Here is a 13,819-nt window from a genome sequence, read left to right on the forward strand (position 1 = left end):
ACTCTGGATCAGAGTAAATGTGTGACAACTGCCTGACAAATTTTAGTAGCAGATGCTCTATTAAGAAGTAGGCAATTGTGAAGTGATTGGTCCCCATTCACTCATTCCAAATATTTGGCATATAGCAACATGAATATGTATCCTAATCATTTGCATCACAAACAGATTTTCTTTTGTCAACAACCTGTCCATTACAGTACACTCCTCTTTGACACAACAAAAGCTAATGATCTCATTTGAAGTAAGTTGTATCATCTCAGCAAATCTAGTTTTTAAAGCCATATTTACTAACAATTTTTAAAATGTTTATTTTATTAAAATCTGTTTTGTTATTAGCAAAGTTTGCAACTTATATACCGCTGCATAGCACTGAAAACACTCTCTGGGCAGTTTACAATTTAATTAGGCAAGCTACACATTCCTCTCCCTCCACAAGCTGACTGCTCAATTTACCGACCTCAGAAGGAAGAAAGGCTGAGCCAACCTACAGCCAATTACCTGAGCCTGATGGGACTGAACTCAGGTCATGAGCAGAGTTTTGGCTGCAGTACTGCAATTTAACCACTGTGCCACAAGACTAGTTAGAGTGAACAGATAAAAGATTCTTAAATATTACTGATAAAATGGCCTTTAGCTGATCAGTCAATTTTGTATAGGCCCACACACAAAAAAAAATTAACAGAAAAACATTTTCCACAAGAGACATGATGTAAAACTATTATAACAGAAATGGGAAAGAATTACAGCATTAAAACAAAATATGCATCCTAAATTATACAGTGGTACCTTGCAAGACAATTACCCCACAAAACGGTTTTTTCGCTAGATGTTGACTTTTTGAGATCTCTATAGCGATTCGCAAAATGGTTTTTCCTATGGGGGGATTTCGCTGGACAATGATTTGGTCTGTGCGTCGCAGACCATTTTTTCGCAAGACAACAATTTTTACAGCTGATCGGTGGCTTCGCAAAATGGCTTCCCTATGGGCGATCTTCGCAAAATGGGTGTTTTCGGGACCGATACTTCGCAGGACAGCCATTTTAACAGTTGATCGGTGTTTCACAAAATGGCTTCCATATGGGCGATTTTTGCAAAATGACAACTATTTTCCCCACTGGAACGCATTAAACGGGTTTCAATGCATTCTAATGGGGAAATGCTTTTTGCTAGACGATGTTTTCACAAGACAGCGATTTCAGTGGAACAGATTAACATCATCTAGCGAGGCACTACTGTATAGTCTTAGCTCTGCTAGCAACTCCAACCTGAATCTTAAAAAGTATAACAAGCAAAGAGCAGTCAGTGGTCCTTTTAAAAAAGTACTTTACCTATTTTGAAGATCTTCCTTTGCCAAGTCTCCTTTGACACGTAAGTTCATAATTGCTTGTGCTTGCTGGTATATGTCCTTTTCCATATCTGTTTTCTCAGGGCTCAAATAAGGCTGCTGCTCTCGCATCTGGCACCTCTGAACAGAGCTTCCTACACTGCTAGTCTCCCAGCGCTGTGTTTCAGAATTTAGACGGAAGCAACTGACAAGTATAGAGCCAGAAAGTCTCACTTGCTCAGCCTTTAACTCAGACAGGTCCCTGAAGCAAACACAAAAAATACCATGGTGAACTGAAAACGTTTGCTCTATGGATTACGGCCAATTTGGTCCAGTGTTTGTAGTGTCAGACCTTGGCTGGGAAGACCAATTTCAAATCCCAAGTATGCCATGAAATTCATTAGGTGATCTTGTGCTAGATACTATCTCTCCTCTGATGTACCTCACTGGGTTGATACATGTAATGGGCTGATAATCATCTATGCAGCATTGAGATTCATGGAGGAAAAGTTCAGCATTATACACCACATTACTGATACAGTCTTAATCCACATTACTGATACAGTCTTTGACAGCCCATCATTAGGCTGTCAAAAAAAACACATTTTCTAAAACTTTCAGTATCCACCAATCTACTATGCAGCTCTCATGGTCACCACAGCCTCCAGTTCCCAATGATCTAATTTTTCATTGTCTGCTGAGCCATGGATCAGGCAGTCATAGCAGAATTTTGGATGAAAATATTGAGAAAAACAGAGGGAAGAGGTAGACATGAATTGGTCTTCCTGTCTCGCGGGAGAAGGCACATGTTATAGTTCTATTGGTGTACAGAGAAAGGGTGTTGCCATATAAAATTTGTCAGCAAATAATTTCATTGTCACAGAATAATCTGTTCTTCACCTGTCAGTTGCTGTCTTCATTTCCATATAATAACGTCGTAATGTCACCACTTGACGCCATATCCCAAGGATACGATCATGTTCCGCCTGCATATAACTCTCAAAGAACTATACATGTGAAAACAAGTGAAAATTTTGTTTATTTCTGCCCATAAGAGTTCAGGCTTCAGAGAGTATATGGGCATCCTCTTTCAAGGATAACCTGTCAAATCACTGCTGGTGACATTCAGAATGACTTTAAGAATCAGCCAAACAAACAAACAAAAAGTAACTATCACAAATTTTGAGCCATTTTTAGTAGTTATCAAGTGCTACTCTCTACAACATGAAATTTACATTATTTTGTTGTGGACTGGCCAACTGTTGAGAAGCTTGGCAAGCTCACTAATCTTATAAGGCAGAGGTCGTTAACCCCCAGTCCGCTGCCAGTCTGTAGCCTGAGCCGGACCGGGCCACAAAGACAGATCTCCCGCCCCCCTGCACGCACTCCACCCCACAGTGCGAAGGAGTGGGGGGGAGCTCCAGCGCATGCGCAAAGGGGTGGGGGAGCGATTGCATGCGTGCTGGCATGTGTGTGCACGCTCCCCACTGCTTTGTGCATGCACCTGAGAGCGCACTCACATAAGAGAGAGAGCGCTCCTTCGAGCGTGCACACGAGGGTGAGTGAGGGGGTGCCACGCCTTCCTCAGCCGGTCTGCAGTTCCGAACCGCTGTTATAAGGTGCAAATATTTTCACTTATAGGTAAAGGAAAAGGTTCCCCTTGACAATTTGTCCAGTTGTGTCCAACTCTAGGGTGCGGTGCTCATCCCCTGTTTCCAAGCCGTAGAGCCAGCGTTTGTCCATAGACAGTTTCCGTGGTCACATGGCCAGCGTGACTAGACATGGAACGCCGTTACCTTCCCATCAAGGTGATACCTATTTATCTACTTGCATTTTTACATACTTTTGAACTGCTAGGTTGGCAGGAGCTGGGACAAGCGACAGGAGCTCACTCCGTCGCATGGATTCAAACTGCTGGTCTTACAACCTTGCAGCCCAGAGGCTCTGCAGTTTAACCCACAGCACCACCAATTCCCAAGTATATTCACTTATACAGAGGTAAATACAGGCACAGTAAAAAGATATAGCATTATGCACAGTGGCTTGGGTTTTATTATCTCATAATACTAGAACTGAGTGGAATCCAAAGAAGCTAAATGGTGGAAGATTCAAAGACAGATAAAATGAAATATCCAGTAAGGTTTGTCTCATGTTCCTAAAAATGTGTTCATAGGAAAATATTTTTTCAAAAACAGCAGCTAAATATTTTATTTTACCTATTTAATGCCTCCCTATTATTGTTTGCTATGAATATATAGGCTTGATGCATGGCCTGAACACAAATACAAGAATGCTCTTCCATGAAAAATACAACTACTGTCAGGAACATACACAGTACATCCATTTTCACTAATCTGAATACAGTGTTCTGTAGAAAATTAATCTGACTCTAAACAGGTGCTCCTGTGTTCTTATTCTCTCTCAAAGTAAACCTACTATCACAACACATTTGGCAGATACTTTTATTAGTGATTCAAACACTAATCTATCTCGCTAATTCCAAATCTTCAGGTAGACAGGCCCCAATTTCCCCTTCAAGCACAACAAAAACATCCCATCACTTAAAGTATGGGGGTATTTGTATATGAATATCCCCGCACAGGTGGAAACAACAAGGGTCCACTCACGATTTTACCACTGCAGCCCGCTCCGCAGAGGCTTCCTATCACGCTTGTCTCCACAATGGATTAGCCATTCTCCAATCTAGTGGAGAGGCTTGTCATCCCACCTCCTGCCAGGACTGGGTAATCGATTGCGAACAATGGTGCGATAAGAAGGTCCAACAAGCTCACGTCAGTGGCAAAATTGTGAGTGGACCCTCGTTATTTCCACCTGTGCAGGGATATTCGTATACGAATACCCTCATCTCTAGTTCTGATATGTAAAACCATAGAATTCAAAGAGGGTGTACTTTCTTTATCACATGACTGTATGAGACTCTTCCACAGCACTAAAACTACCAAAACAATACACCTTTGAATGTATTATAAGTTAATCTCTCTCACACATTTACTTGTCATTGCCACCAAATGCTTACTGAGTAGGAATCTTGTGTTCCATCTGCCTAGATAACACAAAGTTATCCAAACAGCAAATTCATCGTCCCCAATGTAATCCTGAATCTTATTACTGACCAGTCCTACCTCCCGTTCTTTGTGCCATTCACTCTCCTTGAATTCCAGTTCAGCCCTGGCTTTTGTCCAGTCAGCTGTCAGTTTCCTGATATCCTCTTGGAGAGCTTCATTCACTTCATTTGCCTTGTCCAAGTGCTTCCGGAGCAAAATATTCACCCCGGCCAAATTCTCACACCTGAAGTACAGAAGAAGAGCAATAAACTAGACATGATGAACTTGTAGCACTATTGCTCTTGCATGGTTTCCTCTTTTTTTAAAAGCATATTTACTTACCTTTGCTGCTCTTCCTCCAACTGAATCAGAGCTTTTTCTAAACTACGGTCTTCTTTGTAATCTTGTAGACATACATGGGACTCCTTTGTGAGAAAAGTAAATTCGTAACTTAGTTATACTTCTTTGTTAGCTTTCTGCTTATTTCTTTACAAAATAAGACAGAAGAAATGCTACTAAGAACCAGGAATATTGCATATAGAATACAATGTTGCCTGGTAGTTATTGTGAGGAACCGCCATGTTGGTTCCAATTTATGGCAACACTATGAATTAGTGACCTCCAAAAAGTCCTGTCATTAACAGCCCTGATCATATCTTACAAACTCAAGACCATGACTTCTTTTTGAATCAATTTTGACTGGATTCCTTGTTCAACTCCATAGATGAGGCATGGTAAATGTACAATAGCCTCATCTGAAAGAATCCTCAGATGCCAAATGATGGGAATCAAGGCCTTTACCAAAGTAGATTCCTATCTTATGCTTTCCTGAAAAAAAAACCAAAGAGTATCATTTACATATCTAAGACTTAACACAAATGTTAGTCCCTATCAAAGTAAAGCCACTAAATCAATATGATATATTTAAGTGTTGACTCACCATTCAGAAGCTGATTCAATAGGATTTAGTTGGCAATTGCAACTGGATTTACACCCTAATTTCTTTTAACACTGACTGCAAAGTGAAGCAGCCATCAGCTTCTTCTTCATTCCTGCCAAAAGCCATCCAATGGTGCTTCCAAAGTGGAAAGATCAACTAACAGGGTGCTCACATTGCCCAGGGGACACCCAAATGTATTTACAGTCCTCACATTCTTTAGAGAAGCTCCAAAGAGCCCACAGCCATCAACTAAAGAATTGATAGTCACTAGTTTATTTTTCTCATGGATTGCTGCCTTGTCGGGGCTTGAAGGGGCTTGAGTAACTCAGAGAAGCTATGGGCTATGCCATGAAGAGGCACCCAAGATGGACAGGTCATAGTGGAGTTCCAACTAAATGCGATCCACCTGGAGTAGGAATTGACAAGCCATTGACAATACCCCATGAACAGAAACAAAAGGCTAAAATATATGACGCTGAAAGATGGGCTCTTCAGGTCAGAAGGTGTCTAACATGCTACTGAGAAAGAGCGGAGGACAAGTACAAGTAGCTCCAGAGCTAATGAAGTGGCTGGGCCAAAGCCGAAAGGACGCTCAGCGGTGGACGTGCCTGGAAGTGAAAGGAAAGTCCAATGCTGCAAAGAAAAATATTGCATAGGAACCTGGAATGTAAGATCTATGAACCTTTGGAAGCTGGATGTAGTCAAACAAGAGATGGCAAGAATAAACATTGACATCCTGGGCATCAGTGAACTAAAATAGACAGGAATGGGCAAATTCAATTCAAATGATTATCATGTCTACTATTGTGGGCAAGAAGCCTGTAGAAGGAATGGAGTAGTCCTGATAGTCAACAAAAGAGTGGGAAAAGCTGTAATGGGATATAATCTCAAAAATGAAAGAATGATTTCAATATAAATCCAAGGCAGACCTTTCAACATCACAGTAATCCACGTTTATGCACTGACCACCAATGCTGAGACTGAAATTCACCAATTTTAAGACGACTTACAACATCTTCTAGAACTGACACCAAAGAAAAATGTTCTTCTCATTCTAGGGGATTGGAATGCTAAAGTAGGGAGTCAAGAGATAAAAGGAACAACAGGGAAGTTTGGCCTTGGAGTTCAAAACGAAGCAGGGCAAAGACTAAAAGAGTTTTGTCAAGAGAACAAACTGGTCATCACAAACACTCTTTTCCAACAACACAAGAGGCGACTCTATACATGGAAATCACCAGATGGGCAATACTGAAATCAGACTGATTATGTTTTCCGCAGCCAAAGATGGAGAAGCTCTATAGAGTCAGCAAAAATAAGACCTGGAGCTGATTGTGGCTCTGATCATCAGCTTCATATGGCAAAATTCAAGCTTAAGCTGAAGAAAGTAGGAAAAGCCACTGGGCTAGTCAGGTATAATCTAAACCAAATCCCTTATGAATACACAGTGGAAGTGAAGAACAGGTTTAAGGAACTAGATTTGGTGGACAGAGTGCCTGAAGAACTTTGGATAGAGGCTCATAACATTGTACAGAAGGCAGCAACAAAAGCCATCCCAAAGAAAAGGAAATGTAAGAAAGCAAAGTGGCTATCCAATGAGGCCTTAGAAATAGCAGAGAAGAGAAGGGAAACAAAATGCAAGGGAGATAGGGAAAGTTACAGAAAATTGAATGCAGACTTCCAAAGATAGCAAGGAGAGACAAGACAGCCTTCTTAAATGAACAATGCAAAGAAATAGAGGAAAATAGTAGAAAAGGAAAAACCAGAGATCTGTTCAGGAAAATTGAAGCTATTAAAGGAACATTTTGTGCAAAGATGGACATGATAAAGGACAAAAATGGGAGGGACCTAACAGAAGCAGAAGACATCAAGAAGAGGTGGCAAGAATACACAGAGGAATTATACCAGAAAGATCTGGATATCCCGGAAAGCCCAGATAATGTGTTTGCTGACCTTGAGCCAAACATCCTGGAGAGTGAACTCAGGTGGGCCTTAGAAAGCCTGGCTAACAACAAGGCCAGTGGAGGTGATGGCATTCCAGTTGAACTATTTGAAATCTTAAAAGATGGCGCTATTAAGGTGCTACATTCAATATCCCAGCAAGTTTGGAAAAATCAACATTGACCACAGGACTGAAAAAGATCAGTCTACATCCCAATCCCAAAGAAGGGCAGTGCCAAAGAATGGTCCAACTACCCTACAATTGCATTCGCTAGCAAGATTATGCTCAAAATCCTACAAGGTAGACTTCAGCAGTATGTGGACTGAGAACTCCCAGAAGTACAAGCTGGATTTCGAAGGGGCAGAGGAACTAGAGACCAAATTGCTAACATGCACTGCATTATGGATAAAGCCAGTTCCAGAAAACATCTACTTATGCTTCATTGACTATGCAAAAGCCTTTGACTATGTGGACCACAGAAAACTATGGCAAGTCCTTAAAGAATGGGAGTGCCTGACCACCTTATCGATCTCCTGACAAATCTATACATGGGACAGGAAGCAACAGTATGAAAACACTGATTGGTTCAAAATTGGGAAAGGCTGTATATTGTCCCCCTGCTTATTTAACTTATATGAAGAATATATCATGTGAAAGGCTGGACTGGAGGAATCCCAAACCGGAATTAAGTTTGCTGGAAGAAATATCAACAACCTCAGATATGCAGATGATACCACTCTGATGGCAGAAAGTGAGGAGGAATTAAAGAACCTCGTAATGAGGGTGAAAGAGGAGAGTGCAAAAAATGGTCTGAAGCTCAACATCAAAAAAACTAAGATCATGGGCTCTGGTCCCATCACCTCCTAGCAAATAGAAGGGAAGGTATGGAGGTAGTGACAGATTGTACTTTCTTGGGCTCCATGATCACTGCAGATGGTGACAGCAGCCACAAAATTAAAAGACGCCTGCTTCTTGGGAGGAAAGCAATGACAAACCACGACAGCATCTTAAAAAGCAGAGATATCACCTTGCCAACAAAAGTACGCATAGTCAAAGGTATGGTTTTTCCTGTAGTGATATATCGAAGTGAGAGGTGGATCATAAAGAAAGCTGACCACCAAAGAATTGATGCTTTTGAATTGAGGCTCTTGAGAGTCCCCTGGACTGCAAAGAGAACAAACCTATCCATTATAAAGGAAATCAACCCTGAGTGCTCACTGGAAGGACAGATCCTGAAGCTGAGGCTCCAATACTTTGGCCATCTCATGAGAAGACTCTTTGGAAAAGACCCTGATGTTAGGAAAGTGTGAAGGAAAGAGAAGGGGATGACAGAGGACAAGATGGTTAGACAGTGTCATTGAAGCTACCAACATGAATTTGACCCAACTCCGGGAGGCAGTGGAAGACTGGAGGGTCTGGTGTGCTCTGGTCCATAGGGTCTTAAAGAGTCGGACACGACTAAACAACAACAAAAAAGTTTATTTTTCCAGATCAGAACTAATGTACTCCTCCAGGTACTGTACCCCGAGCAGTAAAGTATTTTCCTTTATTGTGGTACCTCACTAGCATTCTGTTGTAAACAACATAATTACCCCAAAAATGTGTTAGTCCTTTCCTTTGTAACTTACTCTGGCTGCTTTTAGATGCTGTTCTAATTCTTTACACCAATTCCGGTAGTGCAAGACCTGCAGTAAACAGAAACAGACAGTATATGCCTCTTGGAGTATATGTGCTGCAGCGCCTTCTGTGGCATTTATAATGGTTTAAGTTTATTATTAAGTTTATTAAGTTTATTATTGGGCACCTCTCTTTGTTTTGGAATGACTTTGTACACTTCAAACAGCACATTATGTACAAAGACTACAAGTGGTCCTTTTACAACAAGGCTGGACTTACAGTATATGCTTATTTTTAAAGAGATGCTTATATGCTTATTTTCAAACTGGAATATCATATTAAGATGACATTTAAAATCAATTGTGCTGTCCGTGACTTACCCAAAATCAAGAGGAGTAAACAAGAAAACGTTTATCTCCTCAGTCAATGCAAGTGCCTTTGGATAGAAAAAGGAAGGTGTGCCATAGGTAACAAGAAACCTCTCATTAAAATAAAGTAGCATTATCAGGAAAAGTAGGTGATTCCAAATAGAAAGCTCCTGGTGCTACCAAAGACACTGAACACCCTTCGTGACATTTTTTTATTTAGCAGAAAGAAAAAGGTGGAGGAGGTAGTGGGAAAACATATGAGGATTACCCAAGGAAAGCAAGAAAGTATGGTTAGCCCACAAAAGGTCTCCCTAACTGAAAGAGAATGATTGCAAAGTAAAAACCTAGCAAAAAAAATCCTTAATGGGTGGTGTAGTTCACCTACAAAGTGGTGAACTATATTTTCCACTAAGCACATTATTCTTCATTATTTCATATTTCTGTATCTGCCCACAATTCCCCACACAAAATTTATCATTGTCTTCTTTTGTGTATCACTGGCTGTGTATGGAGTTTTACCTTTGTCTGTAGCTTTTGGATAAGTATTGCCTGCCTGTGCTGTGCTTCCTGTGAACTCTGTAGTTTGTGGTGATAGGAAGCCTGGCTTTCCACCATCTGATGATGGAGAGCCAGCAGTTGTTCATCTGCCAGTAACTGAACCGCTTGCAGTTTCATGCTGCTGGCTGTTTGTTCTTCCATCTAAGGAGCAAAATGAATAGCAGTGAAACAAGTTACGGTTAATCAGGCAGGAAAGAAAGCCAGCTCCTACTTTCTCAGCAGGAATAACACTGTACACAGTAACAAATGTGCACAAATTCCTATTCAAAGGAGCACAGAAGAATCATTAGATTCATCTTGCATTGGAATGAAATGACCAGAATAGCACCTCATTTGCTTTGTTCCCAACAAAGAAAACGAAGACATGTGTTATTTAGAGAGAGATTTAACTCGCTAAACACTCATTTATTTGCCTTCAGTTTTAAAGAAACAGAGACCAAGAACCCACCAGAAAAAGAGAAGGGTAAACCACTTTTGAGTATCCTCTACCTGAAAACCCTTGAAAAGGCTCGCCACACTTGACGGCACATGATGATTATTATAAAGTGAACTGCCTAGCATCTCAGTCCAAGAAATTACTCCTTTCTATTTGTAGAGGCGACACAGCAGCTCAAGTGAGGATAATGCCACTGATCAGCTGTCACCGCTCTTAGCCCTTAAAGGACACAACGGCAACTCGCTACTAGAAGGCCCGCTCGGTACAGACCTCCGTTTTTAAATACGAAAGGTGCGACGCGGCAAAATCTGAGTCCGCGACGAGCCTCCATTGCCTCCAGGCGGTCCGTGTGCGGAGCACCTCCCCGCTGCGCCTCACCTGTGAAGCAAAGGTCCGGTGGGTGGAGAGGAAGACTTGAGGTCCCAGGCCGCAAGTCAGCTGCGTCGCACTCTTCTCAGTTAGACGGGAGCCATTCCTGTCGCTTGTGGGGAACGTAGTTCTTCCAGAGGCAGTGCCTATGGCAGTAGCCTTTGAGAAAAATACATCACCCATGACCCATCGCGTTCGAGCGTCATTGGCACCCGACTTCTTCTCTGCCTCCTATTGGCTTAATGAAAGCAAAGGAGGCGGGGTCGGGACACAACCGCGGGAAGTTAAAAAATGCTTGCCCGGCGGGTGTGGCTGCTTAGCTCAGTTTCGACTCCGTAGAGACAACGCATCCCCTCCAAATTCGACCACAATCTGCTTGTAAATCCAGTTGTGTTCATTGGGGGGGGGATCTATGTGAGAAAGATGGTGTGCTTTTCTCCCCCCCACCCGCCGAGGAGCAGAAGTTCCCGAGGTCTAACCGCGATAAACTGCAAAAGGCTCCAGTGTAGGGTAGATCTTGTTCGAACAAGCCAGGAGATTTTCAGACCTGAATGCTGCGTGGGAATGAGCGAGAGGCTTTTCTTTCAAAGATGTTCTTTGCTTTTAATATTGCTTTGATATTTAAACTGCCTTTGGTGTAAAAATTTAAACATAAGAGAAAATGAATTTCTTGATTTGATCACATTGAATCTTGCCTGCATTTTTCATCTTGGAATGTCTTTAAACTGAAGAAATCTACAGATTTCTTTCAACTGTTAGTCTGATTTCACAAGTGAAGAACTACTGGTACTATGTCTAATTTAACCCTCAACAAGAAAGAGGCAGACATCAATATTCATCCTTCTCTCTACTGAGCACTTATTAAAACAAATGAAACTATCAACCAATAGCCGAGAAATAAATTCAAATACCAAAAGAGGTGGATTTTGATCTGCAGAAGTTCACACTGAAACAAATGTGCAAGTTTTAAAATACCACATTATTTTGCCTTTCCTTCTCCCCCCCTCTTTAATTTTGCATGGTGAGACAGACTAACATGGCTACTTTTTTGGTAATGGGAGTACAGGTATTAATGAAAAAGGTGAGAGCAACTAGGCCGTACCCTAACAAAGCTGTCGTGAATTTCACATGTGGATTGCTCCTGCCAAAGGGGGCATGGAGATGACAGATCAAATAAATGGGCAGATGGGGTGTAAGAAATTACATCAGGTCCAAAACAAAGTATAAGATGCAGATCCACAGCTCAAACTAAACTGTTTTTCCTTTCCAGCATTTTCAGTTCCACCCAGTGCATCTTTTTGGTGGAAAGATTCAGCTACCAATAACCTTGGTGCCATTCAATATGGTTTGACAAAAGAAGCACGCAATGAACTGCTTCCATGGCAGTTATACAGGGAATCTTGTAAGACTGCCAGTGGGCATGATTGCCCTGGCCCAACTGTCTTCAGAGTCACATTATAGCTATTCCCCTTCTTATTCACCTCTAACTTTTTAAAATACATAGTTATTTTGCCAAGCCCATATGGCAGTTCTTCTCTGGTGATTTTTCTTTACAAAATATCCTGTTTGCATGTGATTGACAGTTCCCTGATTCTCTTAGCCCTCAAATTCACATGTAATACTGCCTTTGTTTTAATTTGCCTGGTAAAGCACAAATGGCAAGAAGAGACACACACAGACTCCACCGCAATAGGACAGCAAGAGAGCATTTCTTATATAAGATCCCTTGTACAGTATTGTTCTTACCTGGAATTTCTAGCCCAGGGTCTAAATTATTTAGCTAAAGCTTTGTTGTTGTTAATATTTTAACCTTGGGCAGTTGGGAATCAAATCTCTGGCTTTTAGCTACCTTGCCCTCTTTCCAAGAATGTCTTTGGTCCCACATACAGTAGACCCTCGACTTACAGAATTAATCCATATTGGAACGGTGGCTACCGGTTGAAAAGTCTGTAGGCCGAGGCTCCATTGACCTACAATGCATTGAAAACCGATTAATCCGTAACCGGCCGTTTTTGTTCCATTTTGGTTTTTTTCCCGGTCTGTAGGTCAATTCTCCGGCTGCAAGTCAAACCTAAATTTTGCGGCCAGAGAAGTCTGTAACTCGAAAAGTCTGGAAGTGGAGCCGTCTGTAATTTTAGGGTCCACTGTACTTTCTTTTGAAAAGATTGGCAGCTGGGCTCCTGCACGCCTGCCTAGCTTGGTCTGCCAGCCAAACATTTTCAAAAAGAAAAATGTTTGAAAGCTATGTGAGAGGCTTAGGGAGCTGAAGGGATGCAGCTGGGGGATCAAGAAGGAATGATCAGTGTGGTTGGGATTTCTCTGTTTTGTGGAGGGACTGCCTGAGTGTGCACAGGTGTATTCCAGTGGGACAGTTTTGTGTCTGTATTAGGCATGGGGTATTCATATTCACATCCCTGGGGATAAAAAAAATGCAAATCTCAGCACCTCAAGTGCCTGGGAAAACCAGACCTCCCCCCAAACTGGCAGGTCCACTTATTGCTCACCTTGTCACGCCAATCCTGGAAGCAGCCCGGTTATCGCTTCCCTGCACAGCCAACTGCTCAACAGCTGAGCAGAAAAACCTGCCATCTTGCCTCCTCATCAGAGTGTTTGGCTGCTTGAGGAGGCGGATAAATGCCAGCCAGGCTTCTTCCCAAATTGGCGCAACAAGAATGATGCTGGCTGTGCATGCTCACAACAAGCAGTAAGTGGACCTGCCAGTTTGAGGGGGGGGAGGGTCCAGTTTTCCCAGTCACCTGTGGTGCCGATATTCATTTTCATATCCCTAGGGATATAAATACAAATATCCCATGTCTAGTCCGTATGTTTGAAGGTTGATGTGTCTAGGGAGGTGTGAGAGTGGTTCTACCTGATGTTTTTGCTTGCTTTACAAGGAGGAAGCATAGTAGATTTGTGCCTCAAGCAGACTAGGTTACCAGATGACTTGAGCTGAGCCAGCCTCACATAGAAGGCTCATTGAATTGGTGGATATTTGGTGAGTCAATTCATCCATTGATTCAAATGGGCCTACACAGTAATTTACTGTGTTAAACTAAGTTTCAGTTAGAATAGGCCTGTTTAAACCAATGGAACTTAAGGATCAATTGACTCACCGAATCTCCACTGATTCAAGAAGATCATCCAGTGTAAGGAGGTTTTCCTGGAGAACAATGCCACGTTTGTTACATTTCCAGTTACTATGT

At 41.9% G+C, this 13,819-nt stretch overlaps 1 protein-coding gene across 3 annotated transcripts in view; it reads right to left on the reverse strand.

The window, feature by feature from the left end:
* Positions 1-12,342, reverse strand: part of CEP250 (centrosomal protein 250) — a 50,969-nt gene extending 38,627 nt beyond the window's left edge. Inside the window, exons 1-7 of one of the 3 annotated variants that reach the window (XM_020782470.3) lie at positions 10,626-12,342; positions 9,773-9,952; positions 8,897-8,953; positions 4,732-4,814; positions 4,468-4,633; positions 2,225-2,331; positions 1,329-1,586 (exon numbers count right to left, since the gene is read on the reverse strand). In XM_020782470.3, coding sequence (XP_020638129.3) covers positions 1,329-1,586; positions 2,225-2,331; positions 4,468-4,633; positions 4,732-4,814; positions 8,897-8,953; positions 9,773-9,952; positions 10,626-10,799 — 1,025 coding nt within the window. In that variant the 5' untranslated portion in view covers positions 10,800-12,342. Of the gene's footprint in view, positions 1-1,328; positions 1,587-2,224; positions 2,332-4,467; positions 4,634-4,731; positions 4,815-8,896; positions 8,954-9,772; positions 9,953-10,300 lie in introns of all 3 variants that reach the window. The other 2 variants (XM_020782471.3, XM_020782469.3) reach the window with 2 other exon arrangements.
* Positions 12,343-13,819: the final 1,477 nt, after the last annotated feature.

Source organism: Pogona vitticeps, chromosome 4, assembly GCF_051106095.1.
Source record: "Pogona vitticeps strain Pit_001003342236 chromosome 4, PviZW2.1, whole genome shotgun sequence".
NCBI lineage: Eukaryota > Metazoa > Chordata > Lepidosauria > Squamata > Agamidae > Pogona > Pogona vitticeps.